This window comes from Miniopterus schreibersii (assembly GCF_964146895.1).
Source record: "Miniopterus schreibersii genome assembly, chromosome: 20".
Classification (NCBI taxonomy): Eukaryota; Metazoa; Chordata; class Mammalia; order Chiroptera; family Miniopteridae; genus Miniopterus; species Miniopterus schreibersii.
Window position 1 is genome coordinate 27,998,972 of NC_138122.1, and position 16,682 is coordinate 28,015,653.

General features: G+C 42.7%; 1 protein-coding gene across 4 annotated transcripts; it reads right to left on the reverse strand.

The window, feature by feature from the left end:
• Nucleotides 1-2,730: 2,730 nt before the first annotated feature.
• On the reverse strand, nt 2,731-15,864 carry ZNF605 (zinc finger protein 605). 4 transcript variants are annotated; one of them, XM_081123245.1, is made up of 7 exons: nt 15,671-15,864; nt 14,584-14,702; nt 12,568-12,737; nt 10,594-10,714; nt 10,278-10,367; nt 6,930-8,570; nt 2,731-4,713 (listed from the first exon to the last, which is right to left on the reverse strand). In XM_081123245.1, exons 3-7 carry the CDS (start codon nt 12,580-12,582, stop codon nt 4,637-4,639), a joined length of 1,944 nt encoding a protein of 647 aa, XP_080979371.1. In that variant the 5' UTR covers nt 12,583-12,737; nt 14,584-14,702; nt 15,671-15,864; the 3' UTR covers nt 2,731-4,636. The 4 variants fall into 4 exon arrangements, with proteins under 4 accessions (XP_080979371.1, XP_080979372.1, XP_080979369.1 ...); XM_081123246.1 differs by having other exon boundaries at nt 2,732-4,713; nt 14,584-14,633; XM_081123243.1 differs by lacking the exon at nt 2,731-4,713 and having other exon boundaries at nt 4,798-8,570; nt 15,671-15,855.
• Between the last annotated feature and the right edge of the window lie 818 nt (nt 15,865-16,682).

Genomic DNA, 16,682 nt, shown 5'->3' on the forward strand with positions numbered 1-16,682 from the left:
ATACTTTTCTACCCCATTACCGTAATTTCAGGCCAATGCTTATCTACTCGCGGAGTGACGGGGAAAATTCCCGATTTTACGCACTGCCAGCTCTGATCGCAGCCTTGGGCGCGGCTCTCATAAGCGGGGTGAGCCCAGCCCAGCCCTGCTTATCTAGTCTGTTTCTCAACCTCGAGAAAACAATGAGTGGGGAGAGGAAGGCGTTCCAAAGTAGAAGGCCTTGCTGCGTGTAACGCTGAAATTACTGAATTTAAAAACCAGCGACGTCGCAGCCTCGTAGCTCCGCGGCTGAGCACCGACCTCGGAGCCGCGCGATCTCGGTGTGATTCCGGGTCAGGGCAGGAGCCGGGTTGCGGGCTCCCCAGCAGGGGGCGTGCGGGAGGCAGCCCATCAAGGACTCACATCGCATCATTGACGTTTCTCTCCCTCCCTCTCCCTTTCTCTTTCTGAAATCAATAGACATATTTTAAACAAGTAAATAAAAATTAGTGACTCAGTTATGAATCAACGAAAAATGATGTTTTATGTTCACGTAATTTCACTGGGTGAAGAGGACAGGGTAAGGGTAGTAGTTGGAAGGGATTTCCTATGTGCAGATTATAAATTTCCCAATATGGGCAAATGGTGCAACCAGAGCAGCAGCCAGGCTTCCCTCTCCCCAGTCCGGAATCAGGACCTCAGCTCTGGCTGCATACAGAATGGAGCATCTCAAAATAAAACACATGGGAAGTTTTGCCAATAAACTTGGCCATTGTTACATGGAAGTAAGGTACTAGGTGGAAAGGTGATAATATAGTTTATACATGTATAAAACTTTATTATTTTATAGATACCTATAAAAAAACTCCTCAATTGTTCTATTTGTGGAAATATTAGCTAATGATATAAGGAAACATATTTTTGTTAAATGTAAGCAAAAATAAAAAACCCATTGCTGAGAGGCAAATGGCTCAAACGACAATTGAGATTGCAGCCACAAAGGAAGGAAGATGCAGGTGGCGTCGAAATCTGACCTCAGAGCAGTGCAGCAAACATGCTAAATTCTTTTCCTTGGTGTTACTCAGACTGTATTTCACATGCAACCAATTTTATTTAAAACATAATCTATTTAACTGAAAGGAAGTCTTGTTCTTCATCTGATATATGAAAATCAGAAAACATCTGCTAGAATATGTTTGCTAGTCAATGGACAGTCATGAAAAATGGACAAATGGGTCATACTTTAAGTGACATCACTGGGACTTTTTTTCTACCCACTCACTTTTCTGCCTCTCTGCTTCACTCTAGGTCTCAGAATCCTTTATCCTGAAGATATGGTTCCCTGTACGAGTAGGGAACTTTCTAGTTTTCAAACCCAAAGGGAGGCCACTGCCCCCCAGCATCCATTTTAAACAATCTTGGTAAATACACTTGAGGCACATACCCAAAACCTGGACAGTCACTGTGTCCAGAAGAAAAGAATGCAGCTTTGGTCAATAGGTCAGACAGTCACAGTTGCAGTAAGGAGGGGTGGGCCACAATCCCCAGGCCCAGGAACAGCATGGATGGATCAGACACTGTAAGATCACTACAATCCCATTTTAATTTTACAGATTTGGAAATCTGAGCCCCCAAAAGCTTAATCTGTCAAAAACTACATAGTAGTAAAATGGGTAATAATGCAAATGAGGTATGCCTCTTGTGCTCTTGACTTTTTAAGACCCTCGGTCTTTCTGGCTTTAGTCTGTGAAATAAAGTAAATGTAAGGATTTTGAGCTACTTGAGGAAATTAGCTGTTTTAAACAGATATGAATACAGAGTAATTAACAGTAGTTAATCATAAAGAGTGCTTTGTTTCTAGGGAGATAGAGGGGTTCCAACCCAACTCTGCCACCTGGTAGCTGAGTAACCTAGGTAGAGCAAAGTACCTCAGAGTTAGTGGTGAGCTAAATGTTTTTTTTAAAAAAAGCACTAAGCACATAGCTTACATAGCATAAGCACCCCCCCCCCCATATCCCCCAAAGATGCCACTGCATTAACAAATGCTAGTTAGTGTTTCTCATTCCTACCATGGGGAAACCCTCTCAACAAGGCAAAAGTGTGTAATTTAACACCTACACTCAGGCACTAATCAAAGCTGGGATCTGGCTGTACCTACGACAGCAGGGTGTAAGACAGTAAGACTGGAGAGGAAGCCAAGGACAACTGTGTGTCCCCTAGGCAAAGCACTGGACATGGGGATATGGAATCAGGCCTGACTCTGCCACTATGTGATCTTTGGCAAGACACTGCCATCTGTGTAACGGGGATTTGGTTTGGTGACATCCATGTCGTTTCCAACTTTTAACTGTCTGTGGTCCTACCCAGACCCTCATCATCAGGAGGCACAGGGAAGATGTGGGTAAGCCTTACACGCTGTGCCTCATCTCTTCTTGGGAATTACGTTGTTGGTACAGCTAAACCATGAATCTTCTACTCTGTTAAGTCTCAGAGGATGAGGGAGTCTCCAAGTTTAGTTGGCGAAAAAGGAGCCATTCTCCCTCTGTGCAGATACCAGAGCGAAGGTGAGCAAAGGACTTCGCTGTGCGTTACCACCACCACCAACTGAACTGAGCGGTGCTTTTCACTTGATGTTTTAGGTGTGGCTAATCACAACTTTTTGGGAACTGGTAGGAGTTCAGATTAGGTTTGGGAAACCGAGCTGGAATGGAAGCCAGAGTTTATTGTTCCTAATAATCACACTTACACATTTCAATTCATCAAACAGTTTACTCAGTAAACATATGGGCACAGAGATTTTCTTTTCAAATACAGCACAGAGGCAAGTGTCAGCAATAGGTCTGAGCTGATGCAGCCCCCTGACCCGTAGACGCACTGTCAGTGGGAGCAAATGTCATCAGCAAACAGAGGCTGTGCCTCACCAAAGGAACATCAGCCTGACCTTTGTTTTTAGCTATTTACCCCATTCTCGTACAGGAAGCATGGCTGGTCCCAGATCTCAAACATCATCACTTGATGCACTCTGCTTCATACAAACATATGTAATAGGATAAATCTGTGGAACTTGCTTACGCCTGAGAATGGCCTTTCCCTTCACTATGTGGAAGAAAAGGGGGCAGGGAGAATCCTGACAATGGAAACGACATTATTTTCACATATAGATCACACTGCTGCTAGGGAAACTATTACAGGGAACTGTCACTGTGCATATTCCAATTATGCCCAAGTCTCAAAATACTTACTTTACTTGCTAGCTAATTCCTTAAAGTCAGGACAGAGTGACACACAAGCTTATTAGCATAGACTACACTTACTATGCTTCGTGAGATTATGAGTGCAGCAACTCTGGTTTGATCCTAGAAAAGTTGGTTCTCTTTTGGCATAGTTTGTGGTGGAAACTGGTGTGGAGCCTTTGAAGAGGTTCTCTATACTAATTGTGACTACAGAGGTGAGAAATCTTGTCTGTGGTTACAGATTACATGAATTATACACAAAACCAGCAGAACATGAATGAGGATGTTTTAATTACACAGCACAATTTTTAAGAACGAGAGTACTGGGAAGTATCGATCACTCATTTCTTTCTTCATTCAGTAATGGGTTATTGTTTTTTTCTTGCCCACATAATTAACATAATAACAATGCTTTCTTGTAAGTTGTTTGGCTAACCCAGAGGTAGCATGAGACTTCATAAATGTTTTGGTGTTATTACTGAAGAAGGGTGAGTAATGGCTGCAAGACCACTTGCATATGTAGCAGACGGCAACAGCCTCCTGAGCATTTACATTTGTAGCAAAACAAAAACACACACACAAAAACTTTGATATTTGTTGTAATTTCTACTGAGTTGTTAAAACACAAAAAGAAAATATTGATGTTTAATGTGAAATTGTAATAGAGGTCCGTCTATGCCCCATGAGACACAAGTTCCAGTAAATGATGCTCATCACTTAGCATATGGCACATTCAAAATATTAGCTCAAGAACATTTGATAAAGGGACTATTTACAGATATGTGGTCCAAATTAAGGAAACTAATCAGGTGAAGCAGCCAGCAGCAGCGATCACCCTTAAGTCTGAAGAGCAAGGAGAGGGATGTCAAAAGATAAAGTTGGGGCTGCTCCCCAGTTGCTGCAGAGACACAGGGAAAGACACTTCAAACCAAAGCCCAGCAGGAGAGACAAGTAAATACTCCAGCTTCTCTCCTCCCATCCACTCATCTCACACAAGGACCTCCCACGTTCACACTAAGCAGAAACCCTAGCAGTCCCTGGAGGATAATCCCTGGACAGCCCCAGGAATGCAGAGCAGAGAAAGGAGGAAAATAGGTACGGAGATGTAGAGAACAGCCAGCACACAGATCCACATGTGCAACTCCTACTGTGCAGCTGTTACAAATGTAAGTCATCCTGATCCCCAAGGAAACAGGTTTGACTCAGATAACACAGTCTATTCAACTATTTTTAGATTCATACTTACACACTATTGTCGTCATACACTTTACTTCTAAATAGATCATAACCGAAAACACATTGTCATTGCTTTGGCTGTAAGCAGGGCTATTACTTTTAAAAAGATTTTAAAATGAGAAAAATTTATATTTACCCATATATTCACCATTTCTAGAAGTCTTCATCTTGCAGATCCAAATTTCCACTTAGTGTTTTTTTCCTGCTGCCCCAAAACTTCTGAAGGCCAGGTCTACAGATGAAAATTCTCTTTGATTTTGTTTTTCTGAAAAAAAAAATTTTTTTGCTTTCATTTTTGAAAGATGGCTTTGATAGGTAAACTCTAGGTTGAAGGTTTTTTATCCCTTTCGGTAATTTACAGGTGGTACTCCATTGTCTCTAGCCTGCATAGTTTCTGACCCGAAGTGTGCTGTCATTCTTTGTCTTTTTTCCTTCAGTTGCTTTACTGTTGTTCTCATTGGTTTTCATCAATTTGACATGATACCCATTGGCATGATTTTCTTTTGTTTTTCCTGTTTTGGATTCTTTGAGCTTGAATATGTGGAGTTATACTTTTCAGTGTATGTGGAAATTTTCAGCAATTACGTATTCAAGTACTTTCTTTTGCCTCTTCTCTCTTCTCTTCTGGAACTCTAATCATGTGTATTTTACACCACTGTAACGCACCCCCCATTTGCTCCCCTCCATCTTTTTTCTCTGTGTACATAGTTGGATAGTTTTTATTCTCACTGTTCACTATTTTTTCTTCTCTAAGAAATTAATTCCACCCAGATAGGTTTTAAATTTTAAGTTGTTCTCATCCTGAGAAATAACATTTGGGCTTTTAAAAATATGTCTTCCACTTCAAGTTTCATCAATTTGTTTCCCCTCACTCTGTAACACCTACATGAACATCCTGTTGACCAATTCTAACCACGTCAGTCTCTTCTAGGTCTCTTTCTACTGATTACTTTCCTACTGGTTACAAGTCTCATTTCCCTGCCAGTAGCTTTTTGGAAGTCAGGCATTGTGGGTCCAGAGTGGCTTTTAATCTAGAGTGAATTACCATCACTACCAAGGCAACAGTCTTCTGGGAATTCTACTTGATGCCCCATGTGTTAAAAGTTGTTTCCACTGTGGCTGGTGGGAACTGTTAGAAGTCCTGAACTAAGTTCCAGGAACTGTTCAGCCTACTGCTTTCCAGCCTACTTTATCTGGTCTCAGGAAGTTTCTTTTCCCAGATATGCAAGTTGGCACTAAGCCAAAAGACTTAAGTCCCTCCTTGTAGATTTCTTCAGTCCTCTCCCGAAAAGCCCCCCTCCTCTCAAGCACATTCCCATGCATATTCTAGCTACCGTGGCCTCCCCAAATGCCAATTCAGCAAGATTTCATTTGTTCCCTTCCCTGAACTACAGCCTTTTAACTGCCACCACCTTCTGCCAGGGATGACAAACTTGTGCTTATCATATGTCTAAAAACCATTACCTCATACATATTGTGGTTTTTAGCTACTTAAGGTGGAAAAGTTAACCTGGTCCTTGTTCTTACACCACAGCAGAAAGCAGATGTCTTCACACTGAAAATATATCTACCACTTTAAAATGACTATCCTGCCACAGCCAATTTGGCTCAGCGGTTGGAGTATTGGTCCATGGGATAGATTCCGGTCAAGGGCATGTACCTCAGTTACAGGCTCAATCCCTGGCACCAGTCAGGGTGCATGCAGCAGGCAACCAACAGATGTATCTTTCTCACATCTATGTTTCTCTCCCCCCCCCCCCACTGTCTCTGAGGAACAGAAAAAATATCCTTGGGTGAGAATTAAAAAGAAAAAATTAAAATAACCATCTTTTGTAACTTATGTACAACAAACACAACTTAATCATTGAATTATTTCAATAGGATGGAGCTTATAAAATTCTTTGACTTATTAAGACTACAATTCCATGTGAAAGCTCTCATATTCAGTATTTCCCTTATGTATGTATTCTTTAGTGTACTGTATGTTACCCTTATTTAATGAAATCTTTTTTTCACTTGCTATGACTTGTTTAGGTCTTTAAACGTCTAATGAGCTTTCAGTTTTGACCAAAAGTTTCTGTACTACCACAATGTTGATAAATGAGCTATCAATGGGCAATAAGTTGTGTCTTCCAGAAGGCTTTCTTATATTGTCTACTTTTTAAAAATTCTCTTCCCTAATTCTGTTTAGTGACACTTGCCTTACCAATAACAATTTTTTGCAAAAGTCACTGCAATGATAGTTTCTTTCCTGTGTGTGTCCTCAGAAGTATCAAGAGACATTACATCTGCTAGCAGCCTTTCCATACTCACTGCTCTCATGTGGTTTCTATGTTACATGATTTCTCTGGTGGATCACGAGCTGTGACTTCCTGTTGAAGGTAGTCCCACATTCATTGCACCCATAGTATTTATCACCTGTGTGAATTCTCTGATGCCTCATAAGATGTGACTTTCTAGTGAAAGACTTCCCACACTCACCACATTTATAGGGTCTCTCTCCTGTATGAATTCTCTGATGTATAATCAGCTGTGCCTTCTCAAAGAAAGCTTTTGTACAATCACTGCATCCATAGGTTTTCTCTCCTGTATGATTTCTCTGATGCTTAACGAGCTGCACTTTCTGAACAAAGGCTTTCTCACATTCATTGCACGCATAGGGTTTCTCCCCTGTATGAATTCTCTGATGCCTAAGAAGCTGTGGCTTCCACGCAAAAGCTTTTCTACATTCACTACATTCAAAGGGTTTTTCTCCAGTATGGGTTCTCTGATGATGAATGAGACTTGATTTCTCACTGAAGGTTTTCCCACATTCACTGCATTCATAGGGTTTCTCGCCTGTATGAGTTCTCTGATGGGATATCAGGCTTGACTTCTGGGTGAAGGCTTTCCCACATTCACTGCATTCAAAAGGTTTCTCTCCGGTGTGTGTTCTCTGATGTGTGAGGAGCTGTGACTTCCCAAAGAAGGTCTTTCCACATTCAACACATCCATAGGGCTTCTCTCCTAAATGAAGTTTCTGATGTCTGATTAACTCTGACTTCTTAAAGAATGCTTCATTACAATCATTGCACTGATAGTTCTTCTCTCCTGTATGAGTTATTTGATGTCTAATAAGTTGTGGTTTTCTGATGAAGGCTTCACCACATTCACTGCATTCATATGGTTTCTCTCCTGTGTGAATCCTCTGATGCCTAATGAGGAGTGAGTTCCTGCTGAAGGCTCTTTTACACTCGCTACATGCATAAGGTTTCTTCCCTGTATGAGTCCGCTGATGAGTAATGAGCTGTGACCTCCAAAAGAAGGCTTTTCCACAGTCACTACATTTATAGGGTTTCTCTCCTGTATGTGTTCTCTGATGTGTAATGAGCTTTAATTTCTGGGAGAAAGACTTTCCACAGTCACTGCAACCATAGGGTTTCTCTATTGTATGGGTTACCTGATGTCTTTTAAGCTGTGACTTCCTGCTGAAGGCTTTTCCACATTCGCTGCATCCAAAGGGCTTTTCTCCTGTATGAGTTCTCTGATGTAAAATGAGCAGTGACTTCCTACTGAAAGCTTTCGGACATTCACCACATCCATATGGTTTTTCTCCTGAATGTGTCCTTTGATGAATAGTGAGCAAAGACTTCTGTGAGAAGGTTTTCCCACATTCGCTACACCCATAAGGCTTCTCTCCTGTATGAGTTCTCTGATGTATAATAAGCTGTGACTTCTTGTTAAAAACTTTACCACATCCCATGCATAAGTAGACTCCTCTGTGTTTTCTATGGTTTGTAAGGAGCCATGGCTCTTTATTGCTGGACTTTCTACATTTACTGCAATCACAGTATTTTATTTCACCATGGGTTCTGTCAGTTTTGATATAGAACAACAATTTCTTATTGAGCTCAAGTTTTTTTCTTCCACAGTTATTTTCTGGAACAAGAAAATCAAAAGCATGATTCAAACTTTCTTCGCTTGTGCCACATTTATGGAGTCTCATTCCTAAATGAACAAAGTCAATGCTTGAATGAAATACTTTCCCCAAAACATCATATTGATGGCCTCTCTCCATACTTTTAAGCTTGTCTTGATTATTGTAGTACCACATTTTGAGATTATCATCTAGCCAGAGTGCTCCTAAAAAGGAAAAAAAACGAACCATACTGTGTAAATCCCTCAATGATTATGCTTACTATATAAAACTTCTGAAATGAAGCCTAGGTTCCCAGTACTCCCCCCCCCAAATCTCCCAAATACAATGTTTACTTATTAGCCATTAAAATTTTTTAAAAAATTAAAACAAGTTTTAAAAATTACAAATGTTTATAATAAGCACAAACTTTTAAATAAGGAAAGATAAAATATACTCAAGGAACAGTGATCATGAGATAAAAAAGACTGAAGTAATTTCTAATAAAATACTGGGTTGGTTAATTTACTTAAATTTGTTAGTACCAGATCAGAGAAGAAGACAGATAAGTACTCCATCAGAGGGCTTACAATATAGGGAAGACTGAGAATAACAAATCCATAAAAGAGCAAGATACACACTGTTGAATGTTTTAAAGGAAGTACTACTGAATACAATGCACAATAAGTGGAGGCTATCAACTTTACATCTGAAAAATGAGAAACATTAGTTTTCTTTATTATTACATTTAAAAAAACATTCTCATTCAAGATCATGGTATGAATCACTGATATCAGTAATACACCACCCTTAGAGCTGCTTCTTGGAATTATCCAAGAGTTCTCTGGAGCGCAGCTTCAACATTTTTAGATTTTTTTACCTTTTAATTGAATCTGTAACCTACATATTGAATCTATATATAATGCTGTCAGTGGAAATTATTCCAAACCACAAGAATTCTTTGCATAACATTAAAAATAAGTGCAATTGTTTGTAATTTCCAATACATAACCATGTATTGAATATTTTAAAGGGATTTAAAAAAAAAATTATAAGAGAAAGTTTATTTAGAAAGTTACAGCCCTGGCTGCTGTGGCTTGGTTGAATGGCTTCCTGTGCACTAAAAAGTTGCCAATTCAATTCCCAGGAAGGGCACATGCCTGGGTTGTGGGCTCGACCCCTAGTAGGGGGCATGCAGGAGAAAGCCTATTGGTGTTTTGCTCTCACATCAATGTTTCTGTCTCCCTTCCTCTAAAAATCAATAAAAAATCTAAAAAAGGAAAAATCACAGCAGGTAATGACTAATGGGGTCTTACACCTAGCAGACTATTTGATGGGATGATTGAGAAGCTTTAGAGAAGCTAAAGGTCAAATGCACCAAACAGATGCTCTGGAACCTGAATGCCATGTACGATTCTGCATGGAGGCCAGGAAAAACAAAGCTCACTGTTTCAGGTATTCAGTTTCTGTCCTGTAGTCACGGAGTCATCTACCCTCTATGGGTTTAAAAGGAAACCTAACAAACTAGAGGGAGAAAAGAAAAATAATATAGGGAACTCAAACGTAATCAGTGCCACCTAAAATGAGGAAAACCTACAAATTCTTTAAGAGGAGAGGCGTTTGCCTCTAGGGCAGGAAAGAAGGAAACAAAGACTGAGGAGGCTGGAGGAAGAACCTTATCCACAGAAGCAAGGGCCTAAATGATTGGTCACCAACATGGGTAAGACAAGGGTGCATTTCATCATCAACTCCATGCAGAGAGGACACATTCTAACTTCGAGACCAAGATCTAGAGCACTTTAAAAATGATACAGAGCTATGTTACCAGTCCTGATTCAATTCTAAAGACAGACTTTAAACTGTTTTATACATAACATTTCAAGTGTGCCAACCTATCATTAAAAACCTGAGACTTACACCAGATTACCTCTCACCTGAGAAGTTGTGACTTAGGATTTCATTTATTTTCCAGGTCTCTTCTTGCTCCAGCTTGAAAACTCCATCAGGTTTGATAATTTGATAACCTATTAATTGGAAACACAGAGGACTTGGTCACAGTTGCTCGTGCTAAGGGACTCTTAAATGTGAAAAATATTTTGCTACAAAGGCTACAAAATAAAGTGAATAAAAATATTTCAGTTGGGTATATAAATCAAATAACTGACATCTAAATTTTAAATCCAAATTCAGTAAAATCTGAGAGGCCCAACAGTTATTGGGCACACGCTGTATTACATAAAAATGTCTTACCCAAGAATACCAGATTGCTATAGTTCTCCAACATCACATCTCTGTACAAGTTCTTTTGGGTAGGATTTAGTAGCCGCCACTCCTCCAAAGTGAAATCCACAGCCACATCCTCAAAAGATATCTAGAAAAGCATAATCCCTGTTAAATCTGAAGTGATTCTCATGTAGAACGCAGGCTTTCTTCTCTATAGAGGTAGGCAGCCTCTACGTTGGCCTCAATGACCTCTAACTCCTGTTATGCATGCTTTTGTGTAATCCTCCCCTCCTGAATATGGGCTGGACTCACTGCCACTAAACAGAACAGGGCAGAAGTAATGGGATGTCATCTCCAAGATTAGCTTACAGACGAATGCACTTCCATCTTGTGAACCCTCTCTTGCTCTCTCTGGGGGAATCCAGCTGCCATGCTGAGAGGCCGCCCTGTGCAGAAGCCCATGAGGCAAGGGGCTGAGGCCTGCCCACAGCCACATGAGTGAACTCGGAAGGGTATCATCCCCCTATTGCTCCCTGAGATGACTGCAGCCCTTCTCAACATCTTGATTACGAAACCAAATGGGTAAGCAGCTGGCAGATTCTTAACCCACAGAAACTGCGAGATAAATGCTTCATGTTTTCAGCCACTAAAGTTTTGGGAAGTTTGTTACACAGCAGTATCACAACTAAAAGAATATCCTAATCTTGCATTATGCCTTGAGAGAGATACAAAATGTTATTAAAATGTTTATCATTATTAATTCATTCATCTATCCATTGAATAAGAAACTGAAATAGATTGTCTTTAAACAAGCACAGTGTTTCTTAAGGAAGGTGTCACTGGTACTCGGGAACAATTCTTAGCTGAGCTCAGCTGCCTCACGTGGTAGAACCTTCAGCAAGCCTGGGCTCTCCCTGCTAAATGACAGCACCGTTTCTCAGTCGCTCTCAAACCCAAATCCCATCTACATATCTAAAACATTCTCTTCCCCCAGGGTGGTTCTGCTCCCAAGTAGGAACAACTAGTTAGTTCCTTTGATATCTTCTAGAACACAGACATTGTGCACATAAGGTTCCTGGAACTGTGATAGGTGCTAGAAATATAAAGATGATTGAGGAAAAAATCATGTTCACAAATACTTTGCCTTTTCGGACCAGAGGCAATAAGATGTTACAGAGGCCATGAAACAAAGACATACAGGGCATGGGGACGAAAGGCAAAGGAACTAGGGCAGCAAAAACAATTTGGAAAAAGAAAGTGCTGCAGGACTCACATGATCTGATTTCAAGACTTCCTATAAAACCATAAGAGTTAAAACAAGGTGGTATTAGAGAAAGAGTAAATACACAGATGAGGGGAATGAACAGAGAGCCTAGGAACAGACACCCACAAATATGCTCAATTGATTTTTTTGGTTGGATATTTTTTTTTAGTTTATTTCTGTTTGTTCTGGTTTTTTTCTTCTTTTCATTTTTTTGCTATTATTAATAATGCTGGGATGATCATCCTTTTAATTAAATTGTAGGACGTGTACATTAATTATTTTCAATTGATTTTTTACAAAGGTACAATGGAACCTGCCAAGTCCTGGCTGCGATGTTGATTACATGAATTTACACACTTTAAAACTCATATGAGGAATCCGGCTCCTGGCTAAAAACCAGGATTTTTCAGGCCCAACTAGACAATGACAAAGGCTTTACCTGGCAGGCCTCCAGCGGACACTGCCCTCCTGACACCAGACCTGGTAGGCAGACTCGGAAGGAGCTGCAGCCACGTCTTTCACAGCCAGTCCTCCAAGTTATTTTTTGGAACCAGCAAGCAATATGCTGAGGTCTTCTAGAATTTCAGCTCTTTGCATAACAACATTCTTCCCAAGCTTATCCTGTTTTCTCTGGTTATGATATAAATGTATGTATACTGTTCCTGTTGCTTGTAGAGATTCCCGTAAGTCTCATCACAACCACAGAAAAACTTCTGGAGAATAAACAGATAACTCACCTGTGACGTGATCATTTTCTGTTGCTTTTGGGAATTCTGCTGCTCTGGGCCTTCTCTCTGTCCTGACGCTCTGGGAACAGCCTCTGGTCAAGAGCTGTAAACTGTACTTCAGTCCTGAGGCGTTGCCTTCCTTACCTCACCTGAGCCATCTTGTATCTGAGAGCCATGGCCTGGAGATGCAGTGGGAATTTTATTTTAGATGGTGTAATTAATTTGGGAACCTAAATCTTGGTTCTCTCTTACTGGGATCTCAGACCAGTTGTTTACTGCACTCCAATCAGAAGCAGGATTAAATCTAAGTCACCAGTAGATCTCAGCTGAGGCTTACACTGCCCTTAGCAGCCCTGGCTCCCACCTGGAAATGCCAGACTGAAGCCACTCATCTGTTCAACCAAACACACCCAGAGCCGCCCGCCAGAATGCTCAGCAGAGACCTCAGCAAAGTCTGAACATACAATCTTGGCTCACTCATTCTGCAGCAACATTTCTAGGGGGCACTTAAATCAAATTACTTGCATAGTAAATGCAACTCATTTCTGGGCAGGATGGTAAATAGAACTGGCTTTTAGATCAAGATGGTGAAGTAGCCTAGGATGCTGGTTCTCTATTTCAAATTCAGCCCTGGAGCAATAGAAGAGCACAGATCAGAGGAACCAACAGAAACAGCAACAAGAAGAGAGACCATGGGGAAGACAGGCTATGATGAAGCTGACATACATCGCATGTGTGACAGCCTAGAGCAGAAGGCAGCAAGAGGCCTAAGGAAACCTGTAATGTTGCTGCTTTCTGGGCTCCCACTGGGGCAGATACTGCCCACCTATTCCCTCAGAAACCAGCACAAACAGCCCCGGACACAGGTTTCCAGGGATAATCGAGGAGTATCAACCTCCTGCTGAATTAAGGAATCATGCAAATGGCAAGCAATGCCCAGCTGCCTTTGGGAGTTAACTTATTTCTTACCTCCCCCTCCATTCCCCAGGGAAAATGCTCTACCAGGGCTTCTAAGGGTCCCTGACACCTGGCCTGAAGAGCTGCTTGGAGAGGTGGTGGGACTCCGCTGTCCAGTGGTTCTACAGGTTCCTTTCCCTCTCTTCAGAGGCCTGGCCTCAGCCCTTCCCTGCTGCAAATTACCAGAGCTTGTACCGAGAGAAGCTAACACCTCTAGGGGAAGAGAGCTCAGAGTCCTATGACAGCAAATGTAAACTAAAAATAAATTTAAAAAAACTAATTCTCCCTCATGCACAAAAGGGAGACTTCCCAACCCCTATTCAAAGAGCATTTACTTAAGAAAACCTGTAACTGTAACCTCCTTCTCTGCCCCTTTGAAATATATGTTACTCTTTTTAAAGCTAAATAAGCCTTGTCCAGTTTAACAACCCAAAAATGTCTTTCTTAAGGACCTGGAAGCCATCTCTTTGAAATCCTCCAGGAAGGTCAGCCATCTCCCAGTCTCTGGGACGGCAGGAGTCTAATCAACACGGCTTCAGCACCAGGCTCCAAGTGGTAAAACTACTTCCCGTCATAAAGATATGAAAGGTTTGTTTTTTTCTTTGGATAAAGGCAATTAGCTAACACAGATGACCACCCCACTCACCAGGTAAATTTAGTATGGGCTACGTGTGACAAATGATAATTTACCTTGAGAACATATGTATGGTGGGTTGTATCTACCTGGCTACAGAAAAGGGTGAGCTTTCTCCCCTTCCTGGCAGTCTCTTTAGGGGACTGCCTGCAATGCTCATCCCATTCTGGTTTAATTGCTACTCAATAATAAAATTGTTTTTCTTTCTCTTCTACTTTTATGGAGGTTTTCTGGGTTTTCAGATTACGGTTTAATTATTTCCCTAACAGGTGAAATAACCAGATAAGTGAATACCACCACTATTTTTACTACCTTTGAAAGATTACAAACTCTGTAACAGATACCACTTTAGGTGGAATAATTGGGACAGACAAACCAAGATTTAAGACAAGTAAAATAAAAAATACTACGTTTTGATGCATGAAAATACTTACACTGACTTTCTTCACTGCTCATCAACCAAGTCACTTACACTCAGCCAGACCTGGGATCAGAGAACAACTTCATGGACACAGGTCGTACAAGGTTATTTCCTTCCTTCATAAGAACACACCTGAAGGGAAATGTCCAATAAACTCAGTACCTGGTAAACTTTGGGACAGGAGGGACAAATTCCACCTTTCCTAGCACTCCTGCCACAGGCAGACAGCTCACTAGGGAGACTGAACACGGTGGACAGTCAGTGGGAATCTTTCCAGCAAATAAACAGAGCAAGGAGAGACTTCTACCTGCTAGAGCAAGAGCTCTCTGTTTGGAGGCACTGTTTTACTAAAGAACGGGGAAAGGTGTCTTCACTGACCCTGTGGATATAAATGGGTATAGAGAGAGGTGGGTGAAGTGTACACTCATCTGCCACAAATGAGGGGAGAAAGTTAAACCCGGGTGTTAGCAAACTGCCAGGTTTTGCCCCAGGCCAGCTACCAGGAGCGGAGTCAGAACACTGACCCTTAGAGGCAGTTAGGACCCAGCCCCGGAGCTGGGGGAGGGCTGGATTTGGACCAGACAGGCCTGTTCTCATCACCACACACTCAGGAGCCGCCCTCCCACGCAGCCAGCAAGGATAGATTCCTCGAGTGAAGCCGGACTGTTCTTAGTCCAGTGCGAAGGGTGTGGGGCTTGACGGAGGGAAAATGTCCAGCAACACGCAGAAGGCACCTCCTCCCAAGGGGCCCGGAGCTCCTTGGCGCTCGGGGTACAGGGCGGGGCTCCCCCTCGCTGCCGACCCCTGTTGCCCGGGGCCCCCACAGCTGCCACCCGTCTGCGGACCTCGCAGAGCCCCTCCCAGAGGTTCACCCCAGAGGCCCCGTCACCCAATTAACTCCCCGCAGGGGCTTCGCGACCACGCATCCCCGCCAAGCCCCAAGCTACCGGTTTTCACAGATTTAATCCGCAAGCGTCCGCAGACTAATCAGCTCCCCGATCTCTGCCCTGCGGCCCACACCCGCCGCCCCGCACCCGTCCCGGTCCCGCACCGCGGCCGCCTCCCGCTCCCTCCCCCGCACGCCCGCGGCCCCCACCCACCGGGACGGGAGCCGCCGCGCCGCGGGGCCGTCCTCCGGGCCTGCCTGGCACCGGCTCCGGCGTCGGTTCGCGCGCGCCAGGGTCGCCGAGGGACTGGGCGGTCACGGGGGCCGGCAACCTCAGCGTCCCGCCGCGGCCCCACACACAGCCTTACAACTTGGGGCCGCCGCACCGCGCCGGCGCCAACCGAGGGCGGAAGTGTCTGCGCAGAACTACATTTCCCGGAGTGCCGCTTGCTCCGGAACTACACTTCCCAGAGCGCTCTGCGGCGTGCCTCGCGGGATTGACGGGCTCGAGGTTTGAAGGCCGCCTGCTGCTGCCCGGGATGTTAGGTTCAGAGATGGGGGAAACCGGTGGCGCGGCTCCAGCCGAGTGCGAGCCGCCTGGCCGGTGCGGCCCAGCTGGTCGGGCGCTGGCCGGGCACCCGTCCCCGGCCCAGGCTGCGGGCTTGGTCCCTGGTCGGGTGTGTAGGGGAGGCAGACCATCAAGGTTTCGCTCTCAGGTCAATGTTTCTCTCCAGCCCACCCCCATCCCTTCCTCTCTCTTTAAAAGAAAAAAAAAAAACAATTTAAAATGCATTTTTAAAAAAGCGTGTGAGCCAACATAAATGTGTCCCCAGGAGGGAACGTCTCTGTCGTTTTCATCTTTGATCATAGATTAATTCATAAAGTTAAAGTAATGTAGGTAAGTTTTACTTCATCCAATCCAACAGTACTAATAAAAAGAATGAAAATAAATAAAAAGGAATTTTAGGGAGAAATTAAATGCAATTATGGAAAGAGAAACAATGAATATAGAAACAAATTAAGGAATCAAAATAGGAAAAAGTAACCTTTAAAAATCCAGTTTTTAAAAAGAAAATTTAAAATACTATAAATTTTTATCAAAAACGGGGAAAATGAGACATTATGCTAAGGGGAAGTGATTCCGGCAGAGAAAGACAGGTAGTGTATGATCCTTATATATGCATTTTCATTTTAATTCAGCTCAAAGTATTTTCTAATTTCCCTTG